At 36.1% G+C, this 14,532-nt stretch overlaps 1 protein-coding gene across 9 annotated transcripts in view; it reads right to left on the minus strand.

Moving 5' to 3' along the window:
• The window catches only part of LPGAT1 (lysophosphatidylglycerol acyltransferase 1), a 157,215-nt gene that overhangs the window by 19,632 nt on the left and 123,051 nt on the right, over positions 1-14,532 (minus strand). For 8 of the 9 annotated variants that reach the window (XM_025285425.3, XM_025285426.3, XM_025285430.3 and 5 more), the window contains one exon: positions 14,326-14,452. In XM_025285425.3, coding sequence (XP_025141210.3) covers positions 14,326-14,452 — 127 coding nt within the window. Of the gene's footprint in view, positions 1-14,047; positions 14,103-14,325; positions 14,453-14,532 lie in introns of all 9 variants that reach the window. The other variant, XM_025285427.3, reaches the window with a different exon arrangement.

The following is a 14,532-nucleotide window of genomic DNA, read 5'->3' on the forward strand; positions in this document are numbered from 1 at the left end:
GCAGGAAATTCAACTACTCAGGAAATTGAATCATTTGTTTCTTTTTGTTTTTTTCAAATTAAATGTCCTTAATATTTGGATTTTTAGGAAAATCAGTTAGTCATCCTGATACTAGAGGGTTGTTTTGTTTCTTTCATTGAAGTGTTTTGTTTTTTTTTTTTTTAATTGAAATAGAGTTGATTCATGAATGTTTTAAAATTTAAATTTAAAAATCAAAGTTTGTTTTTTAAATGAATGGTATTACAAATTACTGACTTCTTACTTTTAGATAGTTTAATACTGTCTTAACACAGTTTTGTAATCTAAGTGGTGTTCTTTAAACTCTTTATCCACCTCTACCACACTGAGTACAGTCAAATGGTTTGGGGAGTTATCTAGATTACTTTTTAGCCCCTAAAAATACACTATTTCTATAAATAAAAAAGCAGGTCTAATCAACCTGAGGATAATTTAGCAAGAGCTATCTTGGAAATAGTTTTTAAAACATCTTTATAAGGAGGAAAGTGACATTAAAAATAAGGCTGAAAGAGGAAGTTTGGGTTTACCAACTTAACTCGTGAAAGACTGTGGTGAGGCTGGTGAAGTATCTATTGCTTTAAATGGGGTGAGTGTCAGGGAGTGGGGCCGTGTTTTAACAGAAAATCTACCCTACCATCTGCCTAGAATAGCTTGGACTTTCTCTTGCTTTAAGAGGCAGCCAGGAGGGAAGACCAAATGCTCGCTCAAGAGCAGTCAACGGCTATTAGTCTGATTGTTTGGTCACCATGGGATTAAAATATTAAAATGACTAATCTCCTAATATGGCAGAGTGTCAAATGCACTGAATACCAGTCCTCTTGGAATCAAATAAAAGGAGTTCTTGTGGGATATAAAGAAATAAATCTTTGCAATAGCAACAGTTATCCAATTGAGAAACTGGCTCCTAGTGTTCCAGAAACAAAAATTCTTATTAATAGTAATCTAGAATGTGCTCCTAAATACAGAGTATTCCACCAAAAAGCATAGGGTCAGATTTAGGATCACTAGATAAACTATATTTAAAAAAAAAAAAAAAGACATAAAATAATGCTTAGCAGCAGACACCTCTATACCTTCTCATTAGAATGTTTGAATTTTCATGCCACAAAGACTCCAAAATGTGAGCTAACAAACAACATGGCTAAACCCTCAATTCAATTATGTCAATGGTACGTTAGGAGCCAATAAGCACTGAAGAAGATAAACTGCTGATGCTTTCTTAAACCAAATAATCTAGCAGAGGGACAAGGAAAGTAAATAATCTAACATCAGAATATGGTAAACGTTATATTAGGATTTTTGGAGAAGGAAATGGCAACCCACTCCAGTATTCTTGCCTGGAGAATTCCATGGACAGAGGAGCCTGGCAGATTACAGTCCATGGGGTTGCAAAGAGTTGGACATGATTGAGCAACTTTCACTATATAAGGACTTGCATGTAGTTGTCAAGAGTCAGAGTACTATTAGGTTCGTGGTGAAAAATAATAGACCTATTTTTTCCCTCCTCAGATACCTATTTCCCAGATACAACCTCTTTCAACTTTATTTTGCTGTTCACTTCCACATTGCTTATATAGCATGCTAGACTGTCCAATTTAAAATGTATTCATCAACTTCCTAACAGGAAAGACAAGGACTTGGCTCTCTTCTATCTTTGTTCTCTTTTTGACTTCCTCCTCCTCTCCTGCAGTTAGTAATTCCTCCTTGGTGCCAACTCTGCCCTTTGTAACTATGCTTATTAGATTATGTTCTATTTATTTTCTTACTGTTTACTCTATCAGACTGTGCTATACTCATCTTTGCATATCCAGTGTATAAATCAGTGTCTGCTCCTCTGTGAAAACTCAAATTTGCTGAACTGAATTAAATTCAAAGTAATCTGCCAGGGTAAAACTTGATGAGGTGCATCTGTAGACAGCCATCAACAACACAACCATGGTTAACTGACACAAGGGTAGTATGACAAGAATAGCTCAGAAATACGGAAACTACTTGTCACCAAAAATAGATTTATGGACAAGAACAGATCCTGTCAAACTTAACACATCAGAATATCTCCGAGTACTCAGTTCCCAGTTTCGCTTTGAGTCATTGTCCTTAGGTAAGCTGCTCAGGCCTCATCCTCAACATACTAAGGAATAATATTTAGAGCTTCCTCCTGGATCCACTAGAAAAGGTTGTTTTTTTTGTTTTTTTTTTTTGTTTGTTTGTTTTTTTTAAGCCACTCAGCTATCTGAAAAAATAATTGAGCAACTCAGATATAAACTTTTACTCACTTCAGTAGAGGAATAAATCAAGGCTCTATGGTAGCAAACCTGGGATCACACAGGAGAGAATTCAGAGTGACTTTTAAGGTTTATGTTTAAAGAAAGATAGCAAATACTCAGCACCTAGATCCACTGCCTCCCTTCATGTTCAGGGACAACTGAGCCAAACAAGAAAAGTAAATACTCCAAAACCAGAATGTGGTTATATAAGGACTTTAAAGAATTTCTGGGTAAGTTTAAGTGAAGCGGTGTGCATGTCTACTTAGGATACAGGATACATGGAAAAGGCATCACTTGAGTCCTGCTCCTTGTAACAGTCAAAGCTATAGCAAACCAACATGCCATTGAGGGCATAAACAATGAGATGGCATTGTTTATACCTCAAATTTATTCATTATATTTTTTTTGTGTTGCATCCTTTGAGACACAAATGCTTGCTGAATGAATTGAACTATCCAGTAAGCAAAATATAACACTGGTGAGAATCATTACTGTGTTTTCAATGAGTCTAATGACTTCTTAATATTTTTGTTAAGACTTTCTTTTTTAAAGAGTAGTTTAAGGTTCACAGCAAAACTGAGGAGAAGGTACAGAGATTTTTCTGTATCTCTCTAAAGACTTAAAAACATTTTTTTTATTTTGAAATAACTTCAGACTCAAAGCAAAGTTACAAAAATACTGCAAAGAATTCATATATATGCTTCAATCAGATTCCTAAAATATCATTATTTCTCATATTTACTTTATCATCTTTCCATATATATTTTTTCCTGATCTATCTATCTACATATCTTTCCTCAACTTTTCAGAGTAAGTTATAGATGGTGTGTCCCCTAAAATACTTCCATGAATGTTTTTTAAAAATACAAGAACAGTCATTTATATAACTATTCTTCAATGATAAAAATCAGGAAATGAACACTGTTACTATTATCTAATTTAAAATCTACAGATTTCATTCAAATTGTGCTGTGTTCCACTAATGTCTATAACAAAAAAAGTAAAGAAAAAAGACAGAAACAAAGGAATAAAGAAACAAGAAAAGAAACAAAGGGGAAAAAAAGGCACCATGCTTTAGGAAAAGGAGAATAGCAGTGAAATAAAAAAGATAGGGTGAAGTATCCGTATCAATAAAGGGAATATTTAATAAGCAGACATATTCTAGGTAAAAAGTACTGAAATCTGAGCTAGGTTATGGCATTTAGATAAAAAGAGAGAACAGAAACAAACATTACAGAAGTAACTTTCATAGGAACTGGCAGCTGAATTTGAGAGAGAGGATAAAATTTTAAAGTGGAAGAGTCAAAAAACTCCAAAATTTTCGTTCTGGGTGAAGGTAGAATTATGTTAACATAAACCCCAAATGGAAAGAAACAAGTTCTTGTGAAGGAAAATGAGTTCAGTTCTAGACGTATTAGGTTCAAAGAAGACAGGGTATCCAGGTGGAGGAAAGAAAGCTAAGTGAGGATTTGGAACTTGGGAGAAAGACTGAGAGCTAGAGGTATATCTACACAGGCTCCATTTCTACTTACTCTCCTATTATGAACCTCTTTCACAGGAGAAAAAAGAGAAGACTAAAAACAGGATTCTAGAGAAGGTCTATATTTAAGTAATCTGTGTGCGTGCGTGTGTGTGTCTGTGTGTGTATTCCTGTATTAAATGGAAAGTTAGACAAAAAGACCTAGTTAGCCTTTCCACTTCACAGATCCAATTCAATGACTTTAAGTAACTATAAAATATAAAATATAAATAATGATCAGTGAGAGTTATGCTTAACCATTATTCAATTAAAATTTAAACTCTAAGAATTTTTTTTTAATTTGGAAGCTATAGTATTTCCAACAAAACTTCCTTAGAAAACAAAAAGCATTTTTTGAATACCAATGGCAGTGACTATGCTTGACTCTAGAGAAATCTGAAAAAGAAAAGATGAACCCCCAGAGGGTCAAGGAAGAGAGGATAGAGCTTCATTTCCAAAGCTTACTCTCTCCAGATTCATACAATGAAAATAACTTAGCAAATTAGATTTTAGGTTATTAGCTTCTTGGTTATGTGTTAACAGTAAAAAATTTCTTTCATGTATAACTTCTTATAAAAATTTGAGAAGAAATTAAGCATATCTTCTAAGTAGAGGATGGAGATTTTATCTTATTTGAAATGATGATTCACCTCTTTCAAATCAACTTCATTATAGAAACAAAGAATTCAATCCATAATACAGTCAAACCTAAATTAAGACCACTTATTTAATGTCAGCATCCTGAATTGTGTCAAACTAAATGTTTTGTTTTCTTAAAGAAGAAAGACAAAACTGCTGGGGCAGAAAAGAAAAAATAACTTGGGGGTGGTGAACATCAATAAAAACAGCCAAGCACAACTAAAAACCTGAAGATTAAATTTAATGGGTAACTTTGCATTTTCCAACTGGAAGCTTTGAAAAAATCCAGACTTTTCCAGAGTAAAGCTAGGGCACAGAGACAAAGCAGTAAAAAACAAGAGATGACCAGAAAAGTAGAAAGAAGAGAATCATTAGATAGCAAAAATAGAGGTGAAATGAGTGATAACTATGGTGATAAAGAAAAGTTCTATAAGAAAAACTAAAGACAGGACAATGTTTCCTTTTGCTATTAAAAAAAGTCACTTTAAGTTCAAGAGGCAATTTAATGACCTTACTTTCAGATGAGTAATTTGGGGGCTGAGGGTGGTAAACCTCTAAACCTGCATCATTAGTACCTAGTGTGTACCACTTAGGTGTGTATTACTTTAGAGTTACAGTTACTGAGAAAAGTGATCTGAAACCTCAATATGTTGAATAACTTATGAAATTAAAAGACGCTTACTCCTTGGAAGGAAAGTTATGACCAATCTAGATAGCATATTCAAAAGCAGAGACATTACTTTGCCAACAAAGGTTCGTCTAGTCAAGGCTATGGTTTTTCCTGTGGTCATGTATGGATATGCGAGTTGGACTGTGAAGAAGGCTGAGCGCTGAAGAATTGATGCTTTTGAACTGTGGTGTTGGAGAAGACTCTTGAGAGTCCCTTGGACTGCAAGGAGGTCCAACCAGTCCATTCTGAAGGAGATCAGCCCTGGGATTTCTTTGGAAGGAATGATGCTAAAGCTGAAACTCCAGTACTTTGGCCACCTCATGTGAAGAGTTGACTCATTGGAAAAGACTCTGATGGTGGGAGGGATTGGGGGCAGGAGGAGAAGGGGACGACAGAGGATGAGATGGCTGGATGGCATCACTGACTCGATGGACATGAGTCTGAGTGAACTCCGGGAGTTGGTGATGGACAGGGAGGCCTGGCGTGCTGCGATTCATGGGGTCGCAAAGAGACGGACATGACTGAGCGACTGAACTGAACTGAATACATTACTTATATTCTACTTTATTCTAGATTTTATACTAAAAAAATTATTACACACATTTAAGCTGTTTAAACTCACTTTAAAATTATGTATAGGGGACTTTCCTGGTGGTCCAGTGGTTAAGAATCCGCCTTGCAATGCAAGGGATCTGGGTGTTCATTGCTAGGACTGATGTTGAAGCTGAAACTCCAATACTTTGGCCACCTGATGCGAAGAGCTGACTCACTGGAAAATACCTTGATGCTGGGAAAGATTGAGGGCAGGGGGAGAAGGGGACAACAGAGGATGAGATGGTTGGATGGCATCACCGACTTGATGGACATGGGTTTGGGTGGACTCCGGGAGTTGGTGACGGACAGGGAGGCCTGGCATGCTGTGGTTCATGGGGTCGCAAAGAGTCGGACATGACTGAGCAACTGAACTGAATGCTGGATCTTCTTTGCTATGCATGGGCTTTCTCTAGTTGTAGCGAGTCAGGGTTACTCTCCAGTCATGTTGCACAGGCTTCTCACTGAGGTGGCGTCTCCTGTTTCAGAGCAGGGCTCTCGGGCATGCAGGCTTCAGGAGTTGCAGCTTGCAGGCTTTCGCGTGCGGGGTCAGAGGTTGTGGCGTACAAGTTTAGTTGCCCTGCAGCATGCAGATTCCCAACCACTGAACCACCAGGGAATTCCTCAAATAATTTTTTAAATTGAAGAATTAATACATTCACATTGTAAAAAACAAACAAAAGGCCTAATATAGTACAAAGATTCATTCCCCAGACGCACAGGGGGAGAGGAGAGAGGCAGCAATTACTTTTTTTGGCAGCATGCCAAATATCTAATTAAATAATGTGAAGAAAAGTGAACTGAAAGTCGCTCAATCATGTCTAACTCTTTGCGACCCCATGGACGTCCATGGAATTCTCTAGGCCAGAATACTGGAGAGGGTAGCCTTTTCCTTCTCCAGGGGATCTTCCCAACCCAGGGATCAAACCCAGGTCTCCCACATTGCAGGTGGATTCTTTACCAGTTGAGTCATAAGGGAAGCCCAATTAAATAATAACTAAGGCTTTATTTTACTGGGTTTTAAGATGACTCTCAGTTTCAGAAATGTTAATATGTGAAAAAATATGTATCTTAATGGATGAAATAAGATATATGATGTCTTGTGTTTTTCAGAACTTACTTGTAGTTTCTAAGAAGTAACACTACTTTATCGACGGGCTTCAAATATCCCCTTTAAAACTACCAAATATAGAAAATATAGTTAGAAAATCATCAACCATACACAAATTCCCAAGTAAATCCGGATTCTCTAATCTTTCCATTGATCTAACCCTGCCCTTAAAGTACACAGCTTTAATTACATTAAGCCTTGACATCTGGTAGGAAGAATTCCTCTGGCCTATTTATCTTCAAAACTATCTTAGCTATTCATTTGTCTTTACTCTCTCAAGTGAATTTTAGAACCATCTGTCAAGTTTCCAGAAAAAAACATCCTGAATTCTGATCCTAATACTCCTGGATAATGTAACTACACTTATATTATATTTATAGATTAAATTAAATTAAATTTATAGATTGGCAGAATTGATATCTTTATACTTTTCAGCCTTCCCCCTATGAACACAGTATCTCTTTCCACTTTTTCAGTTTTTTTATGTTCTTCAGTGCAGTTTTATATTTTCCTTCATAGAAGCCTTCTACATTTTTTTCTTAAGTTTTATTGGTAAATACTTAATAGTCTTCTTGTTTCTCAGATAAGCATCTTTTAAAAAATATCACATTTTCTATGTATTGTCAGGATAAAGGGATAATATTGATTTTTCTGTGATGATTTTATATCAAGATTGCTGAACTCTATAAATAGATGGTGAACTCAGTTTCTTTGGTTTTCAACATAGACCATTGCAATGGGTCAATCTGACTGGGCTAAAGGATGTCCAAATAATGTTTTACATTATTACAAATGTAGTACATTTACATAATGTTTGGTACGCTATAAGGGTGTGTTCTAAGGATGTCACTGGAAGCGATTAGTATTCAAATCAGAAGACTAAGTTAAGAAGATCTGCTTCGCCAATGCTGGTGGGCAGCATCTAATCCATTGAGGTCCTGACCAGAACAGAATAGTGGAAGAAGGGGGAGTCCACTGTCTTTGCTAAGACCTCCTTCTGCTGCTCTAGAACATCAGCACTCCTAGTTCTTAGGCTTTCAGACTTCCCCACCTTTTTCAGACCTTGGGACTCAGACTGAATTATTCCACTGGCTTTCCTGGTTCTCCAGCTTGCAGATACTAGATCATGGGACTTCCCGGCTTCCATAACCAGGAGAGCCAACTCCTGTAATAAATCTATTCTTGATCTCTCTCTATATCCTATTGGTTCTATTTCTCTGAAGAACCCTAACTAATACAACTATCCATCATCCCAATGGATGATTTACATCTCATTTGCCAATTAAGTTTAGCACAATTTCAATATCTTTATAGTTAGGGACATAGTAGGGAAAAATCCTTTTTAATGACTCATCAAACAATAAAAAGACTATGGACTTTCTCAATCTGTCACTATCAGGGTATCTTAGGCAAACTGATTCTCTTTATATGTTACATGCCAGAAGAGGTCTCGACTCTAAATTGAAATTTCTGACATTGTTGTTTGGGGTTAAAGGATGGTATAAGGAGGTATCATTTTTTTTCTCAAAGCACTGGATATATTTGAAAAATTTAAACTAATAACAGCATTCAAAAACTATTTCTGACAATCAGACATTATTTACCTCTTTGATAGAAGTAGGCATCATCACTTGCAAGGTATTTCTTGTGAAACAAATTTAACCCTTAATCTGATGAAGTTGTAGTACTTACCCACCAATTTATAGGAAATATAGGGAACAGAGGAATACATAGGATACAATCAGCAAAACAAAAACTGTATAAACTCTACAGGGCAAACGATATGGTATCTCAGAAAATAAGCTACAAGGAAAATAAAAGAGGGAGGAATCTGGACACAGAAGAAACTTGCGATATGTCAACCAATTGCAAGTTAACTGAATCCAAAGTGTCAAAAAAATAATTTATGAGACGATCCAGGAAAATTGATGACTGATTGGATGTTTGATAATATTAATAAACTATTAATATTTTAGGTATGATAATGTGTACTGGTTTTTACAAAAAGAATTATTACATTTTAGAGAATATACAATAAAACATTTACAAATGAAATGATATAATGTCTGAGCCTTCCTTCAAAATAATCCACTGGAACCTGGGAAATAACACAGAGGAAACAACATTCACCGTAAGTGTAAAACAGGTACATGGGGTTTCATTTCCAGGTTTGAAATTTTCCATAACAAAAAGTTTTGGAGGAAAACACTATTTCTGAAATTATAGCCCCTAAAACTGATAAAAACTTGTAACTTGTTTTAAGAAGTAAAGGGAAAAAACAGAAAGAAAAATCAAAGTGATATAATATTAATCACAAATATTATAGGTTTATGCATTAAATTAACAAATATTATACTATTTTTAAATGTTGGTAATTTTTCTAATAAATAAGTTTTTCTGTAATTTTAATAACACTCTGTAATCTAACATGAGAACTCACAGGCTAAATATATCTATTACAAAAAATCTAAAACATGGGGTAGGATAAACTGTATGTATGTACTGACATTCAGCATAGTATTAAAATCAAGAATGAAACCTGAGAAATCTATTATCAATAGGAAAATAATTAAATGTATTTAGTAACCAGGATTTTGGAAAGCCACTAAAAATGTAAAAACTTCATAAGGGTACTTGAAAATATTTATTAAATTTGTAATCTTAACATCTAGAACATGTGTAGTACAGGTTGGCTGCTGCTGTTGCTGCTAAGTCACTTCAGTCGTGTCCGACTCTGTGCGACCCCATAGACGGCAGCCCACCAGGCTCCCCTGTCCCTGGGATTCTCCAGGCAAGAACACTGGAGTGGGCTGCCATTTCCTCTCCAATGCATGAAAGGGAAAAGTGAAAGTGAAGTCGCTCAGTTGTGTATAGGTTTAACATTCATTAAAATGCAATGTGGAATAAAGTAGAATAAAAATAACTTTTATGCATATTACAACTGCAGCTACACCATAAACATACATAAAGCAATATTGAAATATGAAAAAAATTTATGTGAGCATGCTGGGAGAGATTTTTTTCCCTCTATGATGTATTTTCATAGTTATATGTTTTTATTTTTAAAAATAAATTTAATGTTTTACAAAGTACACAATAGAGAGCATCTAATAACATTAAAGAAATTTAATCCTTTAATCCCGTAAAGCTAAAATATCATTTTAGTATATCATCAACAAAAATTATTAGTGAGATATTTTATATTCCTTTTTCCTACTAGTCTTTAAAATTCACTGTATATTTTACACATACAGAACATCTCAAATCAGACTAGCTACATTTTAAGTGCTCAATAGCAAATGTGGCTAGTGGCTGCTGTAACTGGACAGTCCATGTCTAAATAGCACAAACTTCAGCATTCATACATTCAACAAGTACTGCATTCTAGAAATGTTTTATTTTCTTTACTGATAAAACTATCCTGAGGCAAATATGTCAGAATGTTAACACTTGTCCATTCTTGCTAATGAATATATTTTCTTTAAAAATATTCATTAAATAGTACTTTTCTGAATTAATTCCCACCCTCCTACAAACAGAAAATAATTTACTACCCAAAGTCTCTAACTGAACACCTTCGAAGTTACCAATGTTCCAATCAAATTAGACATGAACGAAGTTACCAATGTTCCAATCAAATTAGACATGAAAGTAACACCTCTGCTTTTAGCAATTTATCTATGCCACTACACTCATGGTTTGGAGAAGGAAATGGCAACCCACTCCAGTACTCTTGCCTGGAGAATCCCATGGATGGAGGAGCCTGGTAGGCTATAGTCCATGGGGTCGCTAAGAGTTGGATACAACTGAGCGACTTCACTTTCACCTTTCACTTTCATGCATTGGAGAAGGAAATGGCAACCCACTCCAGTATTCTTGCCTGGAGAATCCCAGGGACAGAGGAGCCTGGTGGGCTGCTGTCTACGGGGTTGCACAGAATTAGACACGACTGAAGCAACTTAGCAGCAACAGCACACTCATGGTTATAACTTAAGATTTTTAAAAATATAAGCTATTTCTGCATGACAGAATGTTCTCCAACTCACTTTTTCTAATTTGGAGTGAAGCAGACATTTGTATTAAGGATGGGGCATTCTATCCCTGTAATTAAAATCTAATTCATGTTTAATTTTGCTACTAACTCCTTAACAGCAGCATACTGTGCCCATTTCTACTTTAATAGGAATAAGCTGTCTTCTGATGTGACTGTAATATGAAGTGGAGGAAAACGTTGTTCCCCTCAAATGGTTCTCATATTTAAGACTTAATTCCTCTTTTAAAGGGGCTTCCCTGGTGACTCAGATGGTAAAGAGTCTGCCTGCAGTGTGAGGGGACCTGGATTCGATCCCTGGGTTGGGAAGATTCCCTAGAGAAGGAAATGGCAACTCACTCCACTATTCTTGCCTGCAAAATCCCATGGACAGAGGAGCCTGGCAGGCTACAATCCATGGGGTTGCAAAGAGTCAGAGATGACTGAGCGACTTCACTTTCTTCTTTCACTTTCCTCTTTTAAAACAACCTTCACTTCTGAAAGAGATCCATAATGCAGTTGTATCCACAGTAACGAAAAATATTTCCCTAGTTAAATAATATTTAGCATTGGGAAGTAAAGAATAAGACACCTTTTAAAGTAACTTGTGCTTAGTCGTGCAGTCGTGTCCAACCCTTTGAGACCCATGGACTGTAGCCTGCCAGACTTCTCTGTCCATGGAATTTTCCAGGCAAGAATACTGGAGTGGGTTGCCATTTCCTTCTCCAATACAGTAGTTTAGACCCAATCTATGCAGAATGCTAATTTATTAGTACTGGATTTACCGATAACCTTATACATCTTAGTAATAGTACTTTGTGTAGTTTTTTAAACACTTTAAAAATCAGTGTATCATTTGGTGCTCAAACAATGCATTTATGGCACTGTTATTTGCTACCTGTTCATAGGATAGGATCTAATAAATAACCACGTCACAAATTTTAACTTTCTCATTTATGTGGTATTTTAGGAAAGTATTCTATAGTACATAATAATATGTATATTTAGAGTTCATCTCTTCCAGAAATTCTAAAAATCAACATAAGCCTAAGAAGTAACAATTGAACTGACAATGTAGAAAACTGCTTTTGGAAGTTTATATCAGAACAGTTAAAATTAGCTATTGCATTCTTCTAATTTTTTCCCCTAAGCATCAGTATAGAAACATAAATCTAAAAGAACATTCAGCTGCGCATTCTGGTAGCTGGATATTCTTTGCCTATTTAAATAAAGACCAAATGTTTTCCGAGCACTTAAGCGTGCTGGCGCATCACGGCTGCAGTCACTTGGTGGGGAAAGTCTTTCTTGCTCAGAGATCTCCACACACCCGTCACAGTGCGTTGCAAAGAGACACAGAACAGTGGAATCCACTTAGTAGCCTCGACAATAATTTCCAAGAAGAGAAAAGTAATGCATTAAAGAAATTTAAAATGGCCTAACCATTGATTAATGGTAAATAAATGATGGCAACTTTATTATTTCCCAAGTGTACTCTGACGGTCAGCAATGTTGCAGTATAATAAGAGAGTGCTCCAGCCATCCAGAGGCACACTGTGCTATTCTCAGCAGGCTCCAAGATGATCGCACAGGAAAGGACAGTTACTATTCTATTCAGTTCAGTTCATTCAGTTCAGTCGCTTAGTCGTGTCCAACTCTTCGCGACCCCATGGACTGCACCACGCCAGGCTTCCCTGTCCATCACCCCTCTGTCGTCCCCTTCTCCTCCTGCCTTCAATCTTTCCTAGCATGGGGGTCTTTTCAAATGAGTCAGTTCTTAGCATCAAACTACCTTCCATGAAATCTACTTAAAATACAATAAAAAATACTTCATATACACAGAAACCTATTACAAATTTAATATTTATGAGTTGTTAAAACTTCTCTTTAACCTGTTTGTACTTTCAACTTGGAGTTTCACTCCCCTGGTGCTTTAGTGGTTAGGATTTGGTGCTTTCAACTTGGAGTTTCTCCTAGTATTGTTTCATTTAGTCTCTACTATCTCCAAATTTGATTTGCTCTAAAACAACTGCATTTTAAGTGGTAGTAATGATCTATCATATTGGCTCTTTGCAAACTTTTCTACTAATTGCATTATTTCTTTTGAAGTAGAGAAATTACATGCAATACTCTAAGTGGGATCTGATAAATACTGAGCAAAATAGAATAATTCCTTTCTGACTCTCACACGTTGTTCCTGTTGCTGTTGTTTAGTTGCTAAGATATGTTGGGCACGCTAAGTCATGTCCAACACTTTGTGACCCTATGGATTGTAGCCCCCCAGGCTCCTCTGTCCATGGGATTTCCCAGGCAGGATACTGGAGTGGGTTGCCATTTCCTCTTCCTGGTGAGCTTCCTGACCCAATGGTTAAACCCTCATCTCCTGCACTGGCAGGCACATTCTTTACCACTGAGTCACCAGGGAAGCCCAACTATCACATGTATTGCTGTTGTTGTTTTAGTTGCTCAGTCATGTCTGACTCTTTGCGACCCTGTGGACTATATAGCTCACCAGGCTCCTCTGTCCATGGGATTCTCCAGGCAAGAATACTGGAGTGGGTTGCCATTTCCTTCTCCATAGTCTTCTAAATTATACTAGGGGGAAAAAACTAGCAAAAGTACTAACTTGTCTAGCTACACCAAATTACCAAAATGATCATTTCGATTAAATTCTCTAAGAATGGGTGTTGCTTTATCTTTAAAGTCAGTTGAGATGAAGAAGAAAAACATTTTCTATGTCACGTGAAGCAAAACTGGCTTGTACTAATTTTGGGCTAATAGTAATGTTCTGGATAAGATATGCTTAACTGCAGAAAAAGAATACATTCATGAACAGACTTTAAAATCTACCTATAAGTAAACCAAAATTATCATTTTTCAGTGAACTTCATAGTTTCCAAACTACCTTCTATCTGTGTGCACCTATTCCCCACTTTAAGCAGTCAGTGCTACTCAGTTTTTCTTGCCAATCTCCCCACATTAAAAGAGAAAGAGATCTAACCTCATTATTTGTATTATTAACATCTGTATATATATGGTTTCTAATGCTGCATTTTAAATCTCTTTTTCTAATTGAAAACATTTCATTCTTGTTTAAAAATTTTAAAATATAACCAAACAACTGGAGAGTCTGAACAGAAACCAATTCTTCTGAGAACAATAAACAAACAAACAAAACAGAAAACCAAGAATGGGTAAGGAGTACCTTGTATGTTTCCATTTATTTTAATTTCAATGGTGTTATTCCTGACAGGACAAATCTAGAATATGCAATAAACAGACTGTTTTGGAATTAAGAAAGCTAGGGGTTAAAATAAAGCCAAAATCCCCCCAAAGCCAAACAAAACACCAATCTTTCTTTTCCTATCCCCCAGGGTGTCCTGGTGGCCTAGAATAATACATGAGGTGACCTAGTCAACCTATGGTTGATAGAGACAGTACTTTATGTTGGATTTATGCTGAGTACTAATGTGGGATTCTTACCTGTAATGCACATGTATGACTGCTGGTTTCCTGTATCCAAGGATCCAGGTTTGAATATCTATGGGTTCAGCTTTGGGATAAGCTATGGTTGTATCTATTATCCACTGGAGGCCTTTTGATTTGTTGTCTGAGAACAATATAAAATTGGATCAATTTTTATATTATTTGCATCAAATAACACTAAGAAAAACTAACCTGCAATAAGTA

The sequence above is a fragment of the Bubalus bubalis genome, chromosome 5, assembly GCF_019923935.1.
Source record: "Bubalus bubalis isolate 160015118507 breed Murrah chromosome 5, NDDB_SH_1, whole genome shotgun sequence".
Taxonomy (NCBI): Eukaryota; Metazoa; Chordata; class Mammalia; order Artiodactyla; family Bovidae; genus Bubalus; species Bubalus bubalis.